A 23,005-nucleotide genomic window follows, 5' to 3' on the forward strand; every position below is an offset into this window, starting at 1 on the left:
TAAAATTAGATGTTTGGTTGTGGAATGAAATATGTGGATTCATCCTAAAAAAACTATTTGACCGACGTGATTTTTGTGAATGTGTAAATGTATAGCTTTTTTTAAATCTCTGGATTTCACCTCTTACCCATAAATTTACAGATTCATGTTTTTAATGTAAAAGGTGAATCTCTAGATTTCATGAATCTAGAGATTTTTACAACCAAACGGGTATAATTCTCAGATTCATGAATCCAGAGATTTGAAATCTCTGGATTCATGTAACCAAATAGGCCCTTAGCCCTTAGTAAATCAATACATCTTAGAATTTTTTTCTCCACACATTTTTATACCGAATGATTTTTCAAAATTAGATGGTAAGACTCATGTCTAATTTAAAAATAAAATATTAATTTTCTATGCACTAAGTTAAATCATTTAGCTGACACACTTGAACTAGAGGGAATTAGCCGCCTGTGTTGTTTCGAAAATCCACAAATTTGACATTGACTAGAGCCAACAGAAAAACTAGAGTTTAAATGCTGCAAAACAATATTTGATGGATGACCCATCAGATTATGCCATAGCTATGATATTTTAGAACAAAAACATCCATTGGAAAATGATGAATATATAACGTACCCTCGCTGAAATTGTCCTTCACCAATTGTCTTTCGATATTATTGTTCTTAAAACACAACTTTGGTGATGGAGAAAATAATAGTATCATTCTTGTCTTTTGAAAACTTGCTATCAGAAAATAAATTGGAAGATAAAGTAGACACAAATAACACATCATATGCAGTAAAATTATTTATTTAAAGAGCCACATAATTCAAGAGGGTTTGAGCATAATAAGCTAGCTCTATGTTCTCCTTCTAACCCTGATGAGTCCTATGATATATTAATCGACTGACATTGTCCACACACAATGTTTCGGCACTTGTTATCTATTGTATTCTTCTTCTAATTGATATATGTCACCGAACCACCTTGATTATTTAATTGTGATATCATCATCCCTCCAGAAAACATCTAAGGAAGTAGTAACCTGGAAAGTGGAAACCCATAACCCAAGCGAAGACAAACCCATTAATGATCATGAGTTGGGAAAACAATTTAATTTCATGCTTTCTTCTGAACTGATCAGATTTAATTCCAACTTTGATTCTCCCTCTTTTTGAATGACCATGATGATGAGATCCATGCAGGGTGGAAAGGAAATCTTCGGCTTCAGATACGACGTGCTAGTGACGGTTGTTGTTGTTGTTGTTGTTCTTGTTCTTGCTGCTGCTACTTCTTGCAGGGCTGATTCGGTGGTCGGTGGGATATCAAATTGCTCTTCATACTGTGGAGATATCCACAACATCACCTACCCTTTTCGACTAAAACGCGATCCCAGTAATTGCGGAAATTCTTTGTATGAACTCACTTGCGAGAGAAATCAAACAGCAACTTTCCTGATTAACTCCCAGAAATATGTCGTCAAGGAAATCGATTACGAGTCTTACAAGGTTCGGATAGTCCATTGGGATATAGAGAACGACAACTACTGCCCCTCTCCACCGCCTATCCTCACCCCCAAAGACCTCACGCTTGCCACTCCCATTGTCTGGACATTTAAAGATGAGTTGGCTTATGCTAGTGCCAGTATAGCTTTCGTGAACTGTTCAGTTCCGGTGGAACACAATTTCATGTACATACCTACTGCTTGGCCTTGCCCCCCTGTCAACGTCAAGGATAGAATCAACAACACCACTTCCTCCTCTTCTTGGCATATGTACTCAGTTTCTTCGATAGGGCTGCTCACGGATGATTATTATTCACCCTCAAATGTTTCTATTCTCCAAAAGAATTGTAACGTCGTTGCTGCATTTTTAGTTGATCTCGATCTTCAACGGATTTCTAGACAAAATTTCAGAGTTCATGCCCTTAATCATTCCTACATTCGCTCTATTTTGCGGACAGGCTTTTATCTATCATGGGATTTTCCCTTGAATACTTGCGGAACGTGCCTCGCTCAGGGGCTCCAGTGTTCCGTGTACTATGATATTGAATTTCCACTTGATGGTATAAAGCATAAGAGTTGTGATTTATCTGCTGGCTGCACGGATAAGAGATTTTCATCTCTTCACGGTAAGCCTTCCTCCACATTTCCTGTTTACCAGAAAGATGATTGATATTTTCTGGAGTCTTCTTTCTTATGTTTACCACAAAGAGGGAAGGGAGAAATGAAGATCCTACTTAAATATATGATTGATGTGCGTAATCCAGTTATCTTTTCTTTTCTTATGTTTGCCAGATGTTATTTCCTTCCTTGGTCCAGTAATGCAGGGCCTATTGTATCTTTTATACACTTCGTTGTATGGTAATGTTTCTTTAATTACTGTTCATTTGCTAAACATTTTCCTCGAATGTCCATTCTCCTCCACTGTAAAAGATATTTCCGAGGCACATTTGCTGATTCTTTTCTCTCTGGGGTCACATTAATGCATCAGCTTTTTCACCTCTAGCATATATCATTCTTGGAGCAAGGGAGGTCATTGGCGTTTTATTTATTTCTGGAATTTTGTTCCGGAAATTCAGAAGAAGACATTTTTGGATGGATACTACAGTAGAAGAGTTCTTGAGTACTTACAAGAGTCAAACCCCAACAAGGTACTCATATTCTCAAATCAAGAAGATGACCAACAATTTTAAAGAAAAATTAGGGGAAGGAGGCTTTGGCTCAGTGTTCAAAGGGAAGCTCATAAGTGGAGGTCCAATTGCAGTAAAGATGCTAGGAAAATCCAAGGCAAATGGCCAAGACTTTATCAATGAAGTCGCTACCATTGGAAGGATTCATCATGTCAATATTGTCCGGCTCGTTGGATTTTGCTCTGAAGGATTAAAAAGAGCTCTTATCTATGAATTCATGCCCAATGGATCCTTAAATAAGCATATATATACCCAAGAAAGCGACGATATATAGTCTACTAAGTTGGGAAAAGTTATACGAGATTGCATTGGGTATAGCTCGTGGGATCGAATATTTGCATCGAGGTTGTGACATGCAGATTCTTCATTTTGACATTAAACCTCATAACATTTTGTTGGATGCCCACTTTCAGCCTAAAATTGCAGATTTTGGGCTTGCGAAATTTTACCCAACAAATGACAACACAGTGTTGGTAACTGCTGCCAGAGGAACTATAGGGTACATTGCCCCAGAACTAATTTACCGTAACATTGGAGGCGTATCGTACAAATCTGATGTTTATAGTTTTGGAAAGATGTTGACAGAAATGGCAGGCAGACGAAAAAATTTGAATGCACATGCAGAGAAGACAAGCCAAATTTACTTTCCTTCATGGGTGTACAACAGGCTTGAACAAGGGGATCAGACTTGGGATTGAGATACAACACAACAAATGAGAAGGACACAGCCAAAAAGCTGATCATAGTGGCATTATGGTGCATTCAGCTAAAGCCTTTGGATCGTCCTTCCATGACAAAAGTTGTGGAGATGCTGGAAGAAAGTCATGAACTTTTAGAAATGCCACCCAAGCCTTTCTTAGCCTCTGAACAATCAGCTCCCAACGAAGCTGATGCAGTAATAAGCATGAATACAATGGAAATCACAATTGCTCCCAGAACATGATCAATCTTTGTGTATTACAAATTGAGTACTTTTTCAGTCTTTGTGGTTAAATAAGTCTTTGTTGTTAATGTTATCTCAAATGTATTACCATGTATGATGCCTAATTTTGGTTCTCATATTGGGTACTTTTTCAGTCTTTGTGGTTAAATAAGTCTTTGTTGTTAATGTTATCTCAAATGTATTACCATGTATGATGCCTAATTTTGGTTCTCATAAGCTCTTGAACATTCTTGTGTTGTTGGAATTCTCAAAGGCATTTGATATTTGGATTAAGATAAAAAGAAGAAATACTTCCATGATAGAAGTCCAGAGACCCATTTGTATCATATAATACATTGACCCTACTAGTTAGGGATTGCTAGGAACCAAGCTGATCATGGTTATTTAATTCTGTGAATAATTTGCAAATTATTCTCTAAATCTGAAGAACACGATTTATTCTTCCGAATCCGCATATTTTTTCATTGATATCATAAATTCTCAACTTTTGCCCATATGAATAAAATTCTGAATGGTTTGGCCAGGTTAATCCAACATAAGAAAAGGTAAAAGCCATCGATTTTTCCTTGTAAACACTAAGGGTTAATCTTTCTTTCTTTTTCTTTCTTCTACAAATTTTCTCCATAAAATTGCTCTACAAATAATTTATGCGCACTCCTAGGCTCTAGTCTCTCAGTGACTTGGGCTGCGATGCATTTGTTTGATATTACAAACAGTAAAACACCAACTTTTATTTGATTCTTCCATTATTCCTTCTACAAATGATTTTTGTACATTCCAATGCGGTTCTCTCTCTACCGATTAATTGAGATTCTCAACTTGAGAACAATAAATGAAGCCGAGAGGCTGAGTTTCATTTTAAATCATAATAATTATATTTATTTTTATTTTTTTTAGGGGGGGGGGTTCTAATCTCTCTATTGGGTGTTCATGTTAGTTTCATATACAGCTTGACTTAAACATCCAAATTTTACCCGATTTTATTTTTAACAACAGAAGAATTCTCAGAATCTGAATCCGAATTTTAATTAACTTGTTTCTCTTACTTTTATTTTCTTATTATTTTTTATCAAACTGAACTATTCTAAATAATTCTCAAATCCAAAATAAATAACTTTGATCACTTACTAAGATCCCAAAGGTTTACCATCACATCTATCCATATATTGCATAAGGTTTCATTTCTAGTCCACTGATGGGTGTCGAATCCACCAAAGATAATCCTTCTCTCAACTGAATTTGTATTAGTAGTGAGTAGGGTCGAATCTACAGAGATTGGTGAAGATTTATTCTTTGATAAAAATTGGGGGGTTTTGAATCAACAAACTAAATAAAAATAAACGAATGCAATAGTTAACAAGAAAATTAGAATAATAAAAACTTTCGATCAAGATTCAACTTCAGTATTGATTCTCTCAATTGATCATTGACTTAAAAAAAATAAAAACTTTAATTTCAGGTAGATTGGTTATGGTCATTGAGGATCAGTCCTCTAACTATCAATCTTTCCCTATTTTATTGATAACATTCGGATCTGTCCCTTGAGTTATTCTAATTAATAAACATAACATTTGGATCTGTCCTTTGAGTTATGTCTATTAATCGCATAAAAAATTGAAAGACTCAATCCCTAGTCAATTAACCCGGAAAAACCTTGTTTATTTAAACTAGGATATACATTCTCATAGCAAACTCTTCAGGACATTGATTACTCATTCGAAAATGCTATTTGTCACTTATATAAGAATAATAAAAAATTATTCTAATTGACTAAGTATTGTATTAATCATAAAACAGCAGGCCTCTTGTTTAAGGATTAATACCATAACATAATAAACATGGAAAACGCATAAATACCTGAGAATTAAAGAAAACTAATAATCCGAAGTCTCACAATTGGCGAAAATCAAACTTCCATTAATCTTGATCAAAAGATTGGAATTAGCTAGACATGTAAAAAAAAAAAAAAACAAAGAAATGAAAATAGAAAACATTGTGCCGTTCTTCCTCAGAACTGTGGCTTCCTCTTGTTGTAACTTGTGATGTTCAATCTTTGAAAATGCGTTCCTTCTTATAGAGGATTCCTGTCAATTCTGCATTCTTTTCAATTTTGTCATTTCCATTGTTCGCTTTAGCAATGCAATTCTTTCCAATTCAGTTGTTTCCTTTCTTCCTCTTTGCCAATCCAATGGTTTCTAATTTAGTCACTTTTCAATTCAGCTTATTCCTTAGATGTCTGATCGCAAGAGAGAACAAAATATTTGCTTGTTGAATTAAGACATTTGACGAAAATCCTTCTGATTTAGGTAAGATCAAATCTCTAACTTTGGACATAATCAAATCTTCCATCTTAATTTGGGCATGATTCTTTGATTTGATTTAAAAATGTGCCAATATGGTTCTAACCATTCTTTTTATGGATTTGATATCCAAATGCTATAATCTGTCCATATCCAATAAAACAACCAATTAGTCTCATTAAAGTACAAAGAATTTGATATAATATTAATGCAATTAAGTGACCTATCATCCACTTTATCATTCTTCAGACATCAACATTTGTCCTAAAATTCTTGGACAACCAGCTCTTCGGGAAAAGTCAGTCCAATCAATATAAAACACCTTTGGCTGCCTTGGATGGTCAAGATTCCTAACTTATGCCATTATTTTTCTTACAGATTCTCATGTTGTTGTTTATTTTTAAGGTAATTTTCACTTGGACATCGATCGGTTTAATTCAAGTCAATCAAATCATCTTAGACTGGTTAATTGCCAACTCCTTGGGGAAAGTTAGTTTGAAATAATCAATCCATTTAAAAAACCTGTGGCTATCTTGATGGTCCAGACTCTTAACTTGTGTCATTATTCATTTCATAGAATATTGTGTCATTGTTTAATGAACAAATTACATATAGACCTCTGAGTTTGCAATCAACTACATCTACTATGCTTAAAAAAATTGAAATTGAAAATACCATAAAGCCATTCTTGCCCATCTTAATATTAATTGAAATGATCTAAGTACCTTACAAACTCACTCATTAGTGCAATGACATTACTATCCTTAATAATCCAATATCCCCAGTTTCATCAGATACATTGTTCAGATGAACATCTATCATATTCTATTCCTAAGGATAGGGTTTCCTCAATTCTTAACCATGGTTGGTGTTTCATCCTCTAACATTTTCTCTCTCCTCTTTCATTTCCACCACCTTCTCTTTCTTTAGCTCCACTAACACCAGCCTCACCATTATGACCTAGAATAATGCCTGCAAAAGAACAAAAAGTACTTGAAGAAGAAAGGAGACACAGATTTTACCTTGGTTCACTTCAATATGAGGATATGTCTAGCATTAGGTTTTTCACTATATTCTTCTTAAAAAACAATTTACATTAGATGTTCTATTACAAGAGAATAGAAGCGCAGGACCAAACCCCCTCAGCCCCCCCCCCACAAAACACCCAAAAAAACAACCCCCCCCCCCAAAAACCCACCCCCTGTGATGCAGGTGCCAAGCTGTATGGGATCCAACCTTCTTAAGCCAGTTGATTTGCGCCGACAGCATTCAGTTGAGGAGCCAGGCCACAGTGAGCACCAATATAATTTTAGTTGTAATTTTGAAACAGAGAGAAGTAATGTCACTCGAAATCAAACCATGCACAGATCACAGATCGTACGAGGAAAAGAGATTAAGAGGAAGAAGACGAGAGAGGTGCAAAGAGAGGGAAAAAATTGAAAAAAAAAGGTGAGGCCGGAGTTTCTTTTCCTTTTAATAAAGGATAATCAGTGCCGGAGTTGAAGATGAAGAAAAGAACAACAGTACAAGGACAAGGTTCGGGTGTTGGAACATCGAAGAGAGAACAACCCACATTTTTTTCTGAATGAAATATATTAAAATAATATGCATATCACCAATCCAAGCATGAACATGACAAAAGATGTGAAAAAGGGTAAAATTTGTATTATGAATGAGAAACCATATCTTATCCCAAAAAAACAATAAAGGGTAAAATTAGTATTTTAAATATTTATTCAGTGATGATATCATCACTTAACCTTAATCCTTTTTAACAGTAAAGGTGCATTTGTAATCGACATTTTTTTTTAAGAATGGTAAATGTTTCCTTAATTACTCGTCATTTGCTAAAATATTTTTCCTTGAGGAAAAACTATTTCTTACCCAAAAGATAAAGCAACGAACAAAAAAAGCGTTACTGCATGTACAGCCCCATTATGGTTAAAGATGACTGCTCATGCCAAGCCCAGTGTTTGATCAGGCCTAGTACTGAATATTGGGCCTATGGGTCGGCCCATATCGAATTAACTGTGGAACAAATGAAACCAAGAAAATGAGGGAGAGAACACCAACTACGGTCATAATTTCCTACCAACCCAATCTAAACAGGAGTTGATCACTTCTTCTACTCCTCTTCAGCTGCGAGAAGATCCTCTTGCAGGTTATGATCCAAATTAAAGTAACCCAATTCAACAACATCTTTACCATGCTTCCGTTTCTCTCTGTTCTCAAGCAATGAAGAAGAAGAAGAAGAAGCTAGACCCAGGAGCTTGAGATAAAGGATACTCATTTGGGAAAGAGAACCTCTTCTTGTTTATTTTCTGTTAGAGGGAATGGGAGGAAATTATTGTTTTCGTGACACATTCAAGAATACTTATAAGGTTCTACATCAGATTATTCACTTGTCTTTTTCTCACTTGGAATATGGAACATTTTCGAAACTTCTCACACGTTAATCATCTAGAAACTTCTTGTTTTGATAATCTACTGGAAAACAATTTTTGTGTTTTTTTTATTTTGAGAAGCAGAAAAATTAGCTGAAAACTGTTTGATAAATCTGTATTGTTTTGCATGATTTGTGCAACATAATTTGAAATTTATGGAAACTTTTGCTTTGAGAAACAACTTTGGTGCATTTCTGAAAAGCAAAATTGGGTGTTAGTTGGATTTAAGTGAGACAATTTTAAAAGGAGTATCTATGGAATTTGATACTTTAAACATAACAAGGCATATTTTGTAAACTTTGTTACAATTTTCAAACTTTGCTACTTTTAAAAGCAAATTTTATCAAATGCCTAAAAAAAAGTGTTCCTACTATAAGAAACACTCTAAACTGTTTCTGTTGTTTCTTGAAGCATAAACATTAGGTGAATTAACAAACAGGTCCTACGTTTAAGCGTATTGTCGCCAACACTATGAGATTTTAACATTCTAGAAACATAAAATATTTGCTAGATTATTATTATTGTTTTGTCAAAAGATTATTATTATTATTATCTTTTCTTTTCTTTCTTTCTTTCTTTTTCCTTTTTTTTTTTTTTTTTTTTTTTATGAAGTTTCAACTTCATTCATGAACTTGATTTGAAATACAGACACATCAAAGAAAAGAAAAAATACAAAAGATAAATGCATGAAAACACCAAGTTCGATCCGAACCTAGGAATGGAAATTGATTAAATGTTATACATGCAATAGACAAGGTCATCCAGGCTAAGGATTGGGTTGAGCCCAAGCCCTTAGAATAATGGTTGTAATAACCACAACAACAATTAAGCACAAGGAATACAACATAGGTATCATCCATCACAAACGCCCAAAGAGGCGACACACCACAAAGGCAGACATAGACACACCACAAGGACGGAATACACGCCACAAGGGCTGAGAGATAACATGCCACAATGGCGGAAACAACAGTCTCGGCGAAGACACACTGACGGCGATTAGCAACACTAGACTCTCGCAACAGCAAAGCTTCAAAATCCACGAGAGACACTTCCAGCTCCGGCGTAAAACCTTCAGACCGCAAAATGCACTACTGGATATCACATCTACTGGATTTTTTTTTTCCTTTCTCTAATAACCTGAACCTTCCACCGATTGGGGAGAGAAAACAGAGAAAGAAACGGAGAGGATGAGAAACAAAGATATTTTTTTTTTCTTCCTATAATCGCAAACTCACGGGAGAGAGACGGAGAGTGGGAGAGAGGGAGGCGAGGGAGCAGAACAATGGTGGAAAAATAAAACCAGATAAAGCTAACAGAGAAGAGGTGAGGGAGTAGAACCGGGGGAGATGGAGGCTCTCCACCTCAAAGCTTGGCGCCGTTCAGTTTCTTCAGAGCGGCGTGGTTCGGTCTCTCTCGTTAGGGTTTTATTATTAGTAGTATCATGATCAACATTTCCTTGATTTTGCAAATATAGCATTGTTCACCAATATAGAAGTTTGATCTCTGATATCTTATTCAACTGGGGACTCAGGCTTGAAACATCAGAAATGAAATTCTGGCAAAACAAGTTTCAAAGCGTGCAATACTAAATTCGCTATTATCATGTTATCAAGTCTTCTTTGCTTCTCTTTTTCCTCTTCCACTCCTTTCTTCAATCCTAATGTTGTTTTCTTCTCTCTTATTTAGTTTTGTTTTGTGCTTCAATTTTGAACTGTGTAATCTCATAAATGGTGAGGAAACCTATAATCTCATCATTCTTTGAGAAGCACTAATTAGCTCCCTCCTTATCTTTATTTTCTAGACAATCATAAATAAAGTATGACATAAATGTAGATGAACGATTGTGTAAATAAACCCTGTTATTAAATTTATCAAAATAAATCTAAACTGTTTATGATGGACGACTCAGTTTTAATCTTACCAAATTTAATGATAGGATTTTTAGAATTGTTCAGCCAAGCAATTTATACAGCCATTCAGCCACCACCTTCCTATAAAGTATTACTAGTTAAAATTTTATTATTATTATTTTTTTTTTTTCAAAAAATTTTACTCTAAATAAATATAAAAAATTCGATAACTTCATCTCCTCTAAATGTAGGAGAAACTTCTTTCCTTTTTACTGGAGCTCTTTTGCAGTTTTTTCTCTTAGCATCGGCTATATTCTACCTTAAGTAGAGTTTCTACACATGTTCAAAGTTTCCTTTATCTGAATTTTTTACCCTTATTGATCCTTGTTTTCCTAGTAACCTCCTCAATTTTTAGAGAGTAGTTTTATCAACTATACAATTTGATAGTAATCATTAATCTAATAGAGGTGTGAAGATAATTAAGTAGCTGAAACCTTATTCTCCATTAACAGATCCCATCTCACCAAATAATTTCAAATCAAATAAATCCATGGATGTGTACATTATGTGATTGTTTCTTTTTACAATTTCTAGACTTCTTGGATCCTTTTAGGTTTCCATTTATCAATACAACAATACTATTCTAAAGCTAGCTTTCTAACTAAAGGAAGCACATATATACTGCTAAAGCTAGCCAATAAAAAACCTAATGGAATTTTCAATTCATCAAATCAGATGGGACTTAATATAAAGGAATATTTGGAAAAGTTGTGCAAGTAAGAAAGATAGATGGAATTATTCCTAGCGATTCTAAGAAAATGTTTTCTATAAAAAATGCTCTTTTCTGCTCCTCATCAATCTTCCCAAGCTAAAGTCTTTACTTGGGGAGCAATTTAGAGAGGTACTTTTAAGTATTCTGATTCCACACAAAGAGTGAAAATAGTAATCTCACATCGAATAGGTAACAAGAAAAAGAATTTTACAAAGTATATGAGCATAAGACTTGAATACAACTTATTCTTGAAATCAAACCTTTAAGAAGGTGGTATGCACCCAAGATCAGAAACAAAGCTATTCAAATGAAAAGAGAAGATCTCAATATGGTGCCTAATGGACCAAATGTAAAGATTTCAGTACAGTTGATGGAACAAATCCACCATTAAAATGACAGAAAAGTGTCAATAACAATGATCACCAATCACAATGTAGAATCAAAGGCAACCAACCCAATTAAGAAGAATGCAAAGAATGTAGAGTTCATGTTGACAGTTACATGTACCATATAAATTTATTGATTGATCAATACAATAAGATGGAAGTCCTATCTCTCTTCCTTTACATCTCCCATAGAGTCTAGTACTTCCCCCACAACTGACCCTCTAAGCTCAATCATATCAGGTCTCTCCTTTCTTTATCCCATCCCTCTCTCCCTCGTCGAGACACCCTTCTCTGGCTTCCCACTAGAAAAAACGCCTCCTCTTTAGCTTTGCTTAGAACTTCACCCACACCCCCTCCCCTAAAGTTTTCTGACCTACCTTGCTTGGTTCAAAGGTCATATCTTCCGCCAAGCCTTACCGGCTGGACAACCATTTCCCATTGCTGCCTACCCAATCCCTCATTAGCTCCATCCAAACTGTCCCCTCTTGCATTTTTTGTCCTAAGCTAGAAGACCCTAACCACCTCTTCTTCATTGTCCTTTCTCCAAGCCCATTTAGACTGAACCCTAATCTGCATTTGGCACTGAAGTAGACTGGTGCTGGTGGATCTTAATTTCCACCTTTTTGGAGGCTCACCTCCATTGCGAATACTATGGAGAAACTTCTTTCTACCACATATTTTACTCACATGGATAAAGTGGAATTTCTATAGATGGACCTCCAAATCTAGATCTCATGAATAGATCTAGAAGCCAATTTATGGGATATTCACTCTAAGCTTTTTTCTCCATATGGTCAAGTCATTGGTTGGTTCTCCAAGGAACAAGCTCATTATTGTTGTGTAGGATGTTAATACTACTTTATTATTACGTCCTTTGCACGATTAGTCTAGTTGAGTCCCCCACCCCTTTGGCCGGCATGGCTCCCACCTCATTTCCTCCTTGTATTTTCTCCCCTATGTTGTTCATAATGTGAATTCGAAGGAAGAAATTTAAGAACCTAGAGATGAACACTTTATGTCTTTATCCCTTTTACACTAAAGGTTCCTTGTCAGCATTCGCAGGTTGTTACGTCGCACTAAAAATAATATTCGTAACCCCAAAAATGCACAAAATAGACTATTAAGTCACACTAGCAACAGTAAAGAAAACCTGACAAAAGGAACAAACACATAGAGAGAGAGATGGAGTAAACCACAAGTTTGATCACTTTTTGTTCTTCTCCTCAGCAGCAAGAAGCTCTTCATCCTCCAGCTAGTCAAATTCGATAACATCTTTCCCATGCTTTTGTTTCTCTGCGTTTCCACGCAACAAAGGTAATGAAGAAGAAGAAGACGAGCCAGGAACTTGATACGGAAGACACTCATCTGGGAAATTAAGAACAGCAAGACTGCAAGAGAACCTCTCATCTGAAAGGGGCTTAATCATAAACTCTTGCTGCTTCTTCAGCAGTATTAAAAGTTCCCAACCAAACTCGCACACCATGCCTTGTAGAGTCACGAATCTCAGCCGCGAATTTACTCCATGGTCTTCTTCTTACACCTCTATATCTAACACAACCAACTTTTCTCCTGCTGGTCCCATTTCTTGTTCCTCTCTTGTTAGGGTTTTCTTCTTCTTCTTCCATGAGTTATGAGCAATTTTGCATAAGGGCGGGCCATAAAGTGACAGCCACACCCTGCAATTTGGCATTGAAAATGATGGTGTGGAAGATTTAACGATTGAAAGACATGCAAACGTGTTGGAGATATCATTCCTAAGTACCTGATGAAGCCCTTGTACCGACTCAATTCTAGATTATTTCTTGACGCCTTTTCACCAAAAAAAAAAAAAGAAAAAACACTATCGCCGCCTGTATTTTTTTCTCTTTTTTATATACACGTTTAATTGTCTCAGGAGGTTTTCTATATTTTCTAAGGCACCTAAATTCATAATATGGCTTTATTCTAGTTCATTTACGAATTGTAGAGCAAAGTTTTTATAGCTTTTTTTTTTTTTTTTTGTGTGTGCATTTTTTTAACAAAAATCCCTAAATCATGTGTGTAAAATTGGATTGGTTCTTTTATTTTATTTTAGCTTATTTTTAAATCTACTTTAAGAATTAAAAGAAAAAAATGCTTCTCTTGAAAAAGATAGAGAGACGATGTTTTCTTTTTTTATATCAATACGTTACCTCTTACCTTCAAGCCCAGTGTTTGATCATATTGGGCATATGGGTCGGCCCATATCGAGTTAATTGTGGAACAAAAATCAAACCAAGAAAATGGGGGAGAAAACACCAACTAGGGTAATATCAATTCCAATTTCCAAGTAGGCTTTGAAAAAAGAATTCCTACAAATCCCATTCTAGAATCTCAGTCAACCAATGCAAGAAAATTCAGTTTAGGTTGACACTTACATGCACCATTTAAATTCCTGTCAAGTTCAGAGGACCTAATTCCTTGAGAAGTTCATAAAAAACTTCATTGTTTCTCAGTTTGAAGATGACTTGGGTTTCACTCTGTTCATTGAATCATTGTACACTTAATTAACAACCCAAAAGGGAAAATTATATATTAAAGGAGAATCTCATGTGTTACATCTACTATATCGATCGGACAACAGTAAAACCCCTGACCAAAGAAGAAGAAAACAGAGAGAATTTGAGAACCCAGGTGGAGATGAAAAACCAAAATCTTGATCACTTCCTCTTCTTCTTCTCTTCAGCAGCCAGAAGATCCTCTAACAGATTATCATCCAGGTATTCAAATTCAATAACATCTTTCCCATGCTTCTGTTTCTCTCTGTTCTCATTCAATGAAGAAGAAGACCCAGAAGCTTGAGATAAAGGATATTCATTTGGGAAATTAAGAACAGCAAGAGAACCTCTCATCCTAAAAGCAGCTTGATCATAAGCTCTTGCTGCTTCTTCTGCAGTATTGAAAGTTCCCAACCAAAGTCGAGCACCATGCCTTGTAGAGTCACGAATCTCAGCCGCGAATTTGCCCCATGGCCGCCTTCTTACTCCTCTGTACTTCACAACAACTTCTCCTCCTGGTCCCATGTCTCCTTCCTTCTTTGCTTTCTTCTTGTTTGGGTCGTCTTCTTCTTCCATGAGTTGTACAAGTAACAAACCCTCTTGGACTTGTCATTTTAAACTATAGGAGGGAAAAGGAAATCTTGTAAAGTATGTCAGAGGGGAAATCCAAATCCAAATCCAATGGATGAGAAATATTCACACGTTGTAAGAACCTTTGAGAGTGACATGTACATTGTACATGGATGGTCAATGTGATGGCTCTTTTTTTTCTCTTTCTTTTTCTTCACCTTAATTGTTCTATGCTACCTAAGCTTCTGGTTCCCATCTCTTTTTGATTACTTACTTTGTATCACATGCAATTCAAAATAAATAAATAAATAAAACAAGATAACCCCCCATAGAACTTTTCTTTGTTTTTTTGTTTCCCTAAGATAAACGCATGAATCTGATGCTGAAGATTTTCCACAAGTAAAATCTAGAGTTCGGATCATCTCCTCGACAGCTTTACAATCACACAATACGGTGGGGTCCATAGGATTAAGTGGTGAAATCTTTTTTTAAATGTATTTTCTTATTTTACTTGTGGGTCCACCATAGTGTGTGATTGTAAAACCGTTGGGGAGCACAATGATCAGACTCCAAAAACAGGACAACTTTCCTATACATAAGTTTATCTCAATAATTTCATTCACAAAAGAAAAAAAAAAATCTCAATGATTATTACTAAATAGACTGTTTGGAAGTGGGGGAGTTACCCGAAGGTCGGGCCATGGCTACCCAAAGCATTTGGACTTTCTCTATTCAGTTTATACCATCTACTTAACTTTATGTCTCACAACATACCCGACACAAACATTCTAGGCCTACCTATTATCACGTGGGCTATGAGATAAAATTTTATGCAAATGGTGCACTGGGGTGGAGAGGATCTAGGGCACGCCCCACCTTCTCTCCGTATTTTTTAAAATTTTCTGGTAAAGACCCTCTTTTTTCTTTTTGTCATTTTTGTATTTTCTTTTGGTTATCTTGTCTTTTTTTCTAAAGTATGCCTCCTCTTATTGAAGAAATTTTTTAAAGATAAAAGACAATGAATAGAAAGTTTAATATAGCCTCTAGTTTGAATATTTTGACAAAATAAATCAGAGACGAAACCCATTAAGTTGAATTCTGGCTTTATCCCTAATTTGGAGAGTACACTCCCTCTCCACCAGTCTGACCATTTGCCTATATATTTATTCTCACATAAGTATAAGACCTATACGTACATGATTTGTCTATATTAAGCAGGGATTGTATGAATCTCTCAATCATGAGTGTGATTACATAGCTAGAGCGAAAGGCCAAAGGCTAGGTAATATGGATGCCCGTAAAAGGAGATCCCATATTCATTGCAATTGTTTCTAGAAATTACACGTGTAGGTTTCTTGTGGGTCCCACTTCACGAGTATATTGATTCCTGATGACGCAAAACGTGTGGCTGATTATGATAAATGCTTCGTTGACTGTTTTAACCCGTATGAGCAATGATTACCTTTTGGAGTTTTGAAAACCATACAATATATTTTTTATTTTTTTTGGTAAGCTTGAAAACCATACAAATTGAATTTTAGTCAAAAGGAAAACGGAATCTCTATTCTCTATGCCGCCACCAGTGCTTTGAGTCAAACTCTATCTTGACCCGGTCTTCAACCCGTGAGTCCACGGGTGCAAAACTTTAAGTCAGTTAACGATTTTTCTAACTCAGCTCCTTGATGGAGTAGCTGACAATCTAATTCACTAGAAGATCACAAAAGACTTTGAATTTAAAATTTATGGTTCTTCCATATGTTTTATGTTAGGTTATGAAAAATTCACTGAATAGAATAATCAGCAAATAAGATAAAAGAAGAACACAAGAATTTACGTGAAAAACCCTTAAAGAAAAAAATCACGGGCAAGAGAAAAAATTATATTATAGATAAAGAAATATATAAGAGAGGAAGACTAAGACTATACAACATTCTACAAATCTATCAAAAACCCCCCACCAAAGAAAAAACTGTGGATTCCAAAAAATAGTTCCTAGCCATAAAATTCCATGGAAGAACACTTAATTTGAGGAAGAGGTCAATTTAACAGGTTGGTACTTCCATTCATCATGATAAACGTTTATGTTTTTCTTACATTTCTTTATCATACATTAGGGGATGAACAATCTCTAAATTCTGACTGCATGAATAAGAAGCGAAATTCTCGGTGATCATTGTCTTAATGTGTAGGAAAGAAGCGTGAAAGGAGTACAAATATATGCCTCGATCAATAGAAAATCTAGACTCCAATCTAAGTATTTTGGCCGTTGGTTACATTCATTTGAATGAGCCTTTTGTCAAATCTCAATCACAAAACTCATAATCAAATGTGCATGTTGCATTTGAGTAAAGTTTGATCAAATCTTTTTTATGTTAATCATGACAAATTATATGGCTTTTGGATTCATAACTAACATTTACTAAGAGACTGATGTCAGGCTGTCAGCAAAATGTCTTCACAGTTCAAAAGGAAAGCTTGTTAATGCACCTACTCGAGATCAGGGGTAGAACTACAGTGGGGCTTAATTTTTTCTTGTTTATTTCTTTCTCTTGAAATAGTGCCCTCCTCCAATATTGAAAACAATTTTAAAGATAAAAGATAAAGGATATACATATCATTTTTATTTTCTATCTAACCGTTATAATTAAAATTAAAATTTTAAAAAAGAAACAACTAACTCCCAATTGGAAACAAACTCATCATCACTAAATCTCTTCCCATTTATTCTATTTCTTCTTATTTATTTTATCATATTCTCTCCTCTTTCCTCATGCACTATTAAAGGAAAAAAAATTCTTCTTCACACACAACTAAAGAGAAAACTTGGATTTGAAAAAATTAAATTTTTCTCTTAGATCTTCTTCAAATGACTACAATCAGGTATTTTTATTTCTCTCTTTTTTGCAGTTTATTTTCTTCATTTCTCTCTTGAATCTTTTATGTGATGCTTTTTTTTTTAATGCTAATATGTATGAGTAAGAGTATGAAAATATCTGGCTAGTTTTCTTATTAATTATTTATTTTTATTTGTGGTTGATTCATTAAAGTGAGATAACATATATTTTTAATACACTAAATTAAATTCAAATTTTAAATTCAAATCCAACAAAATACAAAATCTATCCACAATTCAAAATAAAATAAATAGGAGAGTTTGTAACTTTGTATTATATTTAGACTTAACACCTGTAACATTGTTTGTGAATAAGATTATGTATATTTGGATTTTAAAAAGTTTGTTATAAATTTAATAATAATTAGAACACTTCCACAAGTAAACAAATAATAGAAGAATTCATCATCTCTAAGTCTTCTTCTGAATTCATCATTCAAATTCTAAATCTACTTTTATAGTAAGAGAGTCGGGTGAAAATAGGGGGATTTTTTTTTGTGGTAATCGAGTATAAATAGATTATAATCTTATAAATGCAAAATCAACTTTAGAAAATAAGATTGAACATAAATTACAATTTTACATAGGTTCTTTATATTTTTTTTACCACTTTTAATTCTCTTTGAAAACGAATTGAAAAGAAAAAATAACAATTAACAAATATAAAAATTTGTTATTAAAATTAAAATTACTTTTAAAACTTGTTGTAAATTTTAGAGTTTTCTAAACAATTAACTCCTAAAATTGGGGGGAAAAAATTCCAAATTTTTACTTATTTATTCCTTAATAAATATTGTAAAACTAATTGAGTAAAAATATATATATATATATATATATACTTATCAAGTAATTTTTTTAAAAAATATTGTGGATCAATGGAGTTTTCACTTTTGTTTGTTTACTTGTTCCATTATGATATTGACACTTGAAAGGTGTTTTGGGCTTTTTACTTATTGGTTTTTTAAAAAATTTAATATATATTTTGAATTATTATCTGTATGGTTATCTTTCTAAATATTAGTACTAAAAGTTTTATCAGTCTCCATGTTAAATCTTGGGTCCGCCCTTGTTCAAGAATACTTTCATGTTAAGAAATGCAACTTGGGCTTGATAGATGGGCTTAGGTTGGGATTTCCAGCATGTCGTTTGGCCTATAGTTGAGAATCCCATCTGAGAGACTTTTGGCTTAGCTGGGTTTAGGTTGAAAATCACACTTCAATTCAAAACCCAGAAAACATCTGTTGCTCATAAAATTCAGGTCAGTTTATTTGTTTGTAACTTCTCATTCTATATGAAGAAACCAGATGCTATAAGTTCCAATTCGGGATTGTTCACTGGGTATCTTGCTGGATTAATTTTGTTTGAACCCAACAGATCAAAACATAAATAAGATCTGACCCACCTTTTGACAGCTTATTACCTGGGAAACTCAAAAAATGTGGGAGTTCCAAGTTCCAACCTCCCAAGTCGATGCTTAAGCATAACTAGGAAACAATTGAGAGACAGCAAAACTAAAGAAACTCCCTCATTAAAATACTGTTTTGAAAGCAGTGCCTCTGCTTCTGCCTATGACAACAGAAACTTTTAAGTATTATTGATCTTGAGTTTCAGGGCAGATCCAGGGAAAGTTTTTTTTTTTTTTTTTTTTTTTCTCTTTAAACTCCTATACAATGTATCAACTGAGATTAGATCATATTGTAAATAGACATGTTAGAAGCTACACTTCCATATTAATCTTATTTCAACTTCTGGAAAACCGTGCCTTTACAACTCAACCCAATATTCATTTCCTGCAACACAGGTGTCATCCACTAAGCTCTTCCTGTTCTCTTGTGTGCTACTTTATTATCTAGATCCAATCTTTGTGCATTAACCTCTTGAGCAAGGAACCAAAAACCCATTTTTGTTTTCTTCCTGTTCTGTGCTTAAAAATTCTAAGCCTTTTTACTACTGGGTCTGGCTTATTGCTCAAGAAATAAAGGTAAGAGAGACTATTGACTTCATTGTAGAACAGAACAAAAGACAAAGAGAAAGAAACTAAGCATAGCCCATGACCACACAGAAAGAAATTGCTGTTCTAGTTGGCAATGATGACTGGAATTCTTGGGTTCTTCTTCTAGAGAGTAAGGAAATTTTCCACTTAACCAGAGTTGATTGTCCTCCATCCTACAGTTATCTTCCTGTAATCACTCTATGTCGAAAAACTTCAACTCAAATTTCACCAAAATTCTTAAGTTTTCTGTCATAAAGATTGGAATCTTTCTACAGATGGGTCCCTCTTTATAGCTTTTCTCACTTTCTTTTCCATAGAAAGGTAGAATCTGAAGAAAGAAAAAACACCAGTACAGTGAAAAGGAAGGATAAAAAAAAATCCAATCCAAGCTTAGTGGATTGAGTAATGATGCTTATAATCAATGCCCACGATTGCATTACAACTCATTTCACCCTACTTTTTCTAGTTATGTTGCTTCAGCTTCACATCTACCAAAAACTCAAGTTGCTATACAATAAACTCAACTGGACCTACTTATCTCACAATGCCATTCAATGGCTTCCTAACAATTTGAATGTTATAGAAACTGAAAAAAAATTCTGGAAAAAAAAAAAAAAAAGGGATAAAAATAAGCAAAAGATGATCTCTGTTTCATCCATTTAGTGCTCAGATTGGATGGGAAGAACTGCATTCCTGGATCCTCTGCATTGGCTAAATGAAAAGAAGGATCTGCGTACCCTACCACTGCTGCAACCTTCACTGCTGCTAACCTCACTGAGATGCCTATTCTGCTGTAAAATTTCTTGGACAGATAAGTAAAGCTGCCGATCAGCTGATGAATCCATAGAGAAAGACCTCCTAATGGGCTGGATTGCAAACTGATCATCTTTCTCTCTCACATTAATACATTCATCTCCCATGCTTGACATATGATGGAACTTCCATCCCTTCTTGGATACCAGTTTCTGTTCTGGCTTCCTTGGAGAAGGGCTTATTGACTGCACTGAAATCTCTCCTGAAACCCCTGTTCCTTGACGTCTATGGCTTCTTTGACTGCTACCCTGTTCATCTCTTATCTCAATTACAACATAATCTTCATCACCACCAATGCTATTTCCCATATATGGAGTTGGATCTTGAGGAGAAGAAGTGGGTGCAATGATTTGATCAAAGGGAATTCGTGCTGTGCGAGAAATGCTTGATCTGCAAAGAGGGCAATTTGCATTGCTTTGAAGCCATACATCGATGCAGTCAATATGGAAAGCATGGGCGCAATTGGGTAGAACTCTTAGCATCTCTTCTTCTTGAAACTCATTCAAGCAAACTGCACAATCGATAAAGCTTATGGTTTCATTATCTTTCCTCTGGTTCTCTCTTCCCTTCTTGAACTGAACAATGGGGATCGCACGGATCAGTACTTCATCAAGGCCATGATTCACCACTGCCGGAGAATAAACCATGAAAGGGTCTTCATGTCGCCGAGCTTGTGAGATAGAAAAACGTCTTAAGAGATCAAAACGGTGCCAGTTCAAGCAGCATTTGATGACGAAGACATAATAACTCACCAGAAGAATAGCTGTGGTAGTGATTCCTAGTATAGCAATAGCCAAGATGGGGAAACTGGAATCCGAAGACGAAGGCGGCGCAGGTGGCCCATAGAAAGGTGGAAGAGCTTGAGTTCCATGTTTATAACAAAACTTGCTCAGCAAATCCATGAGAGAGATTTGGAGAAGGGTTTTGAGGAAAAAAAATCCAACTGGGTCTTGAAGAGAGATCCTCAGAGAGGCAGAAGGAACAAGATTGAAAGGTGGGTTCGTTGGGATCTTCAACAGGTCACATACATGCCATGAAGGAAAAACTGAAAGCAAGAAGAGGAGGTTCAGTCAAGGACCTGAAAGGCAAGTATTACCTCTGTAGACTGGAAATGAGAAACTGACATGAATACCATTAAATGCTCGATGGAAGTTGCAATAAATAAGAACAATCAAATCCTGAAACTCTCGGGAAGACAGACATTAATGTTTTGAAAGTTGCAGAAGAAAAAATAAAGGAAATCAAAGATGACTACCCAGAAAGCAAACCCAGGTGGGTAAAACGAGACTCAAGAAAGGAGAACAAAGAATTGAAGTTGGTTTGTGTTAAATCAAATTTTTGAACCTTTCCAGGAGGAAAGAAGAAGGTAGCTCTTGACAGAGTATCTTAGAATTATCCAATTAGGTTTATGTAACGATGAGAGATTCCAATCAGATGAGAAGACCAACTTGAATAATTGAGGGGGTCCCTTTGTGTGTGGGGGCCTAAATGGAACGTGTTTTCTGATGAGAAGTCAAAACCGTGTAATCCATATGTATGAAAATACAGAACCGACACTCTCTGTAATTGTGTCTCCCATAAAATAAAGTTGATTTTTAAGGCAGTGGAGTTGGAAAGGAATCAATCCCAGTCCTTTCTATTTCCTTTTTTCTGCTTTGAAATTTGCCATTTCAGTCAAAGCTTTGAGGCTCAGTAGAGAAAGTGAAGGAAAGTTTCTCCCTTGCTGCTTAAATTCCACTTTGAAAAGCCATAAAGATTCAACCTGTGAGTTCACATTAAGTATGAATGGGAGAATCCTTATATATATTTATTGAGTAAAGTTGCAGAACAAATCTCACATGATTCTCAAGCGATGATACTTAATTCTCTTCTTTAGGTTTACAATTTAAGCCATCCATAGCTTTCAATGAGTCAATCAAAACAAAATCATTGTTAGGATTCAGGCAAATCAAAGCTAATTCAACCTTACTCGACCTTATCTGGGTTAATCAAGGCAAGTCAGAATTAGAAGAACCTTGGGTTTAGGATTCTTAGGATAGGGTTAAGGTTTAGGCTTGCCAACCAAATTCGGCTATTAGCACCCTTAGGCAATTAATAGTGTTTCCTAGGTTTAACTGAGTTAGGTTAATTAGGCTAAATTTGTGAAACAGTACTGCCTAACCATGATCTGAAACTTTGGTTTTGGTTTGGTTTGGCTGTGATTCATGACAGAGAAAGGGCCCTCCCTTGCTGGGTCAATGAAAACGAAAATTCAAAGGTTACCCATCAAGGTACAGGACAGGTTTCAGATCAAGGTCGAGTCTCCTTTCATCACTGTTCAGCTGTTCATGTATACATGAGAAAACTATACATAACAAAGATGAGAGACAGGATTTTGATTCCAATAATGGAAACATTTGATGGGGGAGTTCACATGATGATGATGAGGACTTCTCAGTCTCTTGATGTTAGGTTGAGTTGCAGTTAAATTGTCTTCTCATGAAACCTATCTTGAACTGAACAAAAGCTAGAAGACATATAGTTTCAGTGTAATTATTTCCTCATGTCTTTCACTTTTATTTCAGATGATTACTCTTATACCTTACACTATCCAAACTGAACCAAGTGAACCTAATGCTAATCTAGAAGTGGGCAATTGTTAGGTACTTCATCAGTGCTTTCTGGCCTCATTAGTCAAATAAATATACCACCACCATCCCTGACGTGGTGCCAGGGATCTGATACTAAATATTAAGTACTTGATCAGTGTGCTAAAAACTCTAAAATTGATGGAATAGGTTGAATCAAGCCCTATTCCATATTAGGTTGACTCAATCTAGTTGTCTGACGCTAGTGTGGGGTCAACT

The 23,005-nt window shown here is 35.3% G+C and overlaps 1 protein-coding gene and 2 pseudogenes across 1 annotated transcript; 1 reads left to right on the top strand and 2 right to left on the bottom strand.

Moving 5' to 3' along the window:
- The first annotated feature begins 1,169 nt into the window (after positions 1 to 1,169).
- Positions 1,170 to 3,648, top strand: LOC149003237 (LEAF RUST 10 DISEASE-RESISTANCE LOCUS RECEPTOR-LIKE PROTEIN KINASE-like 2.1; annotated as a pseudogene).
- Positions 3,649 to 14,052: 10,404 nt separating this feature from the next.
- LOC149003238 (ethylene-responsive transcription factor ERF096 pseudogene) lies at positions 14,053 to 14,466 on the bottom strand (annotated as a pseudogene).
- A 4,995-nt stretch (positions 14,467 to 19,461) lies between these two features.
- On the bottom strand, positions 19,462 to 21,607 carry LOC149003239 (RING/U-box superfamily protein). Its single transcript, XM_089136977.1, has one exon. It carries the CDS (start codon positions 21,059 to 21,061, stop codon positions 20,006 to 20,008), a length of 1,056 nt encoding a protein of 351 aa, XP_088993103.1. The 5' UTR covers positions 21,062 to 21,607; the 3' UTR covers positions 19,462 to 20,005.
- Positions 21,608 to 23,005: the final 1,398 nt, after the last annotated feature.

The sequence above is a fragment of the Hakea prostrata genome, chromosome 10 (assembly GCF_041222555.1).
Source record: "Hakea prostrata isolate BN-2017 chromosome 10, UWA_Hpros_2, whole genome shotgun sequence".
Lineage (NCBI taxonomy): Eukaryota > Viridiplantae > Streptophyta > Magnoliopsida > Proteales > Proteaceae > Hakea > Hakea prostrata.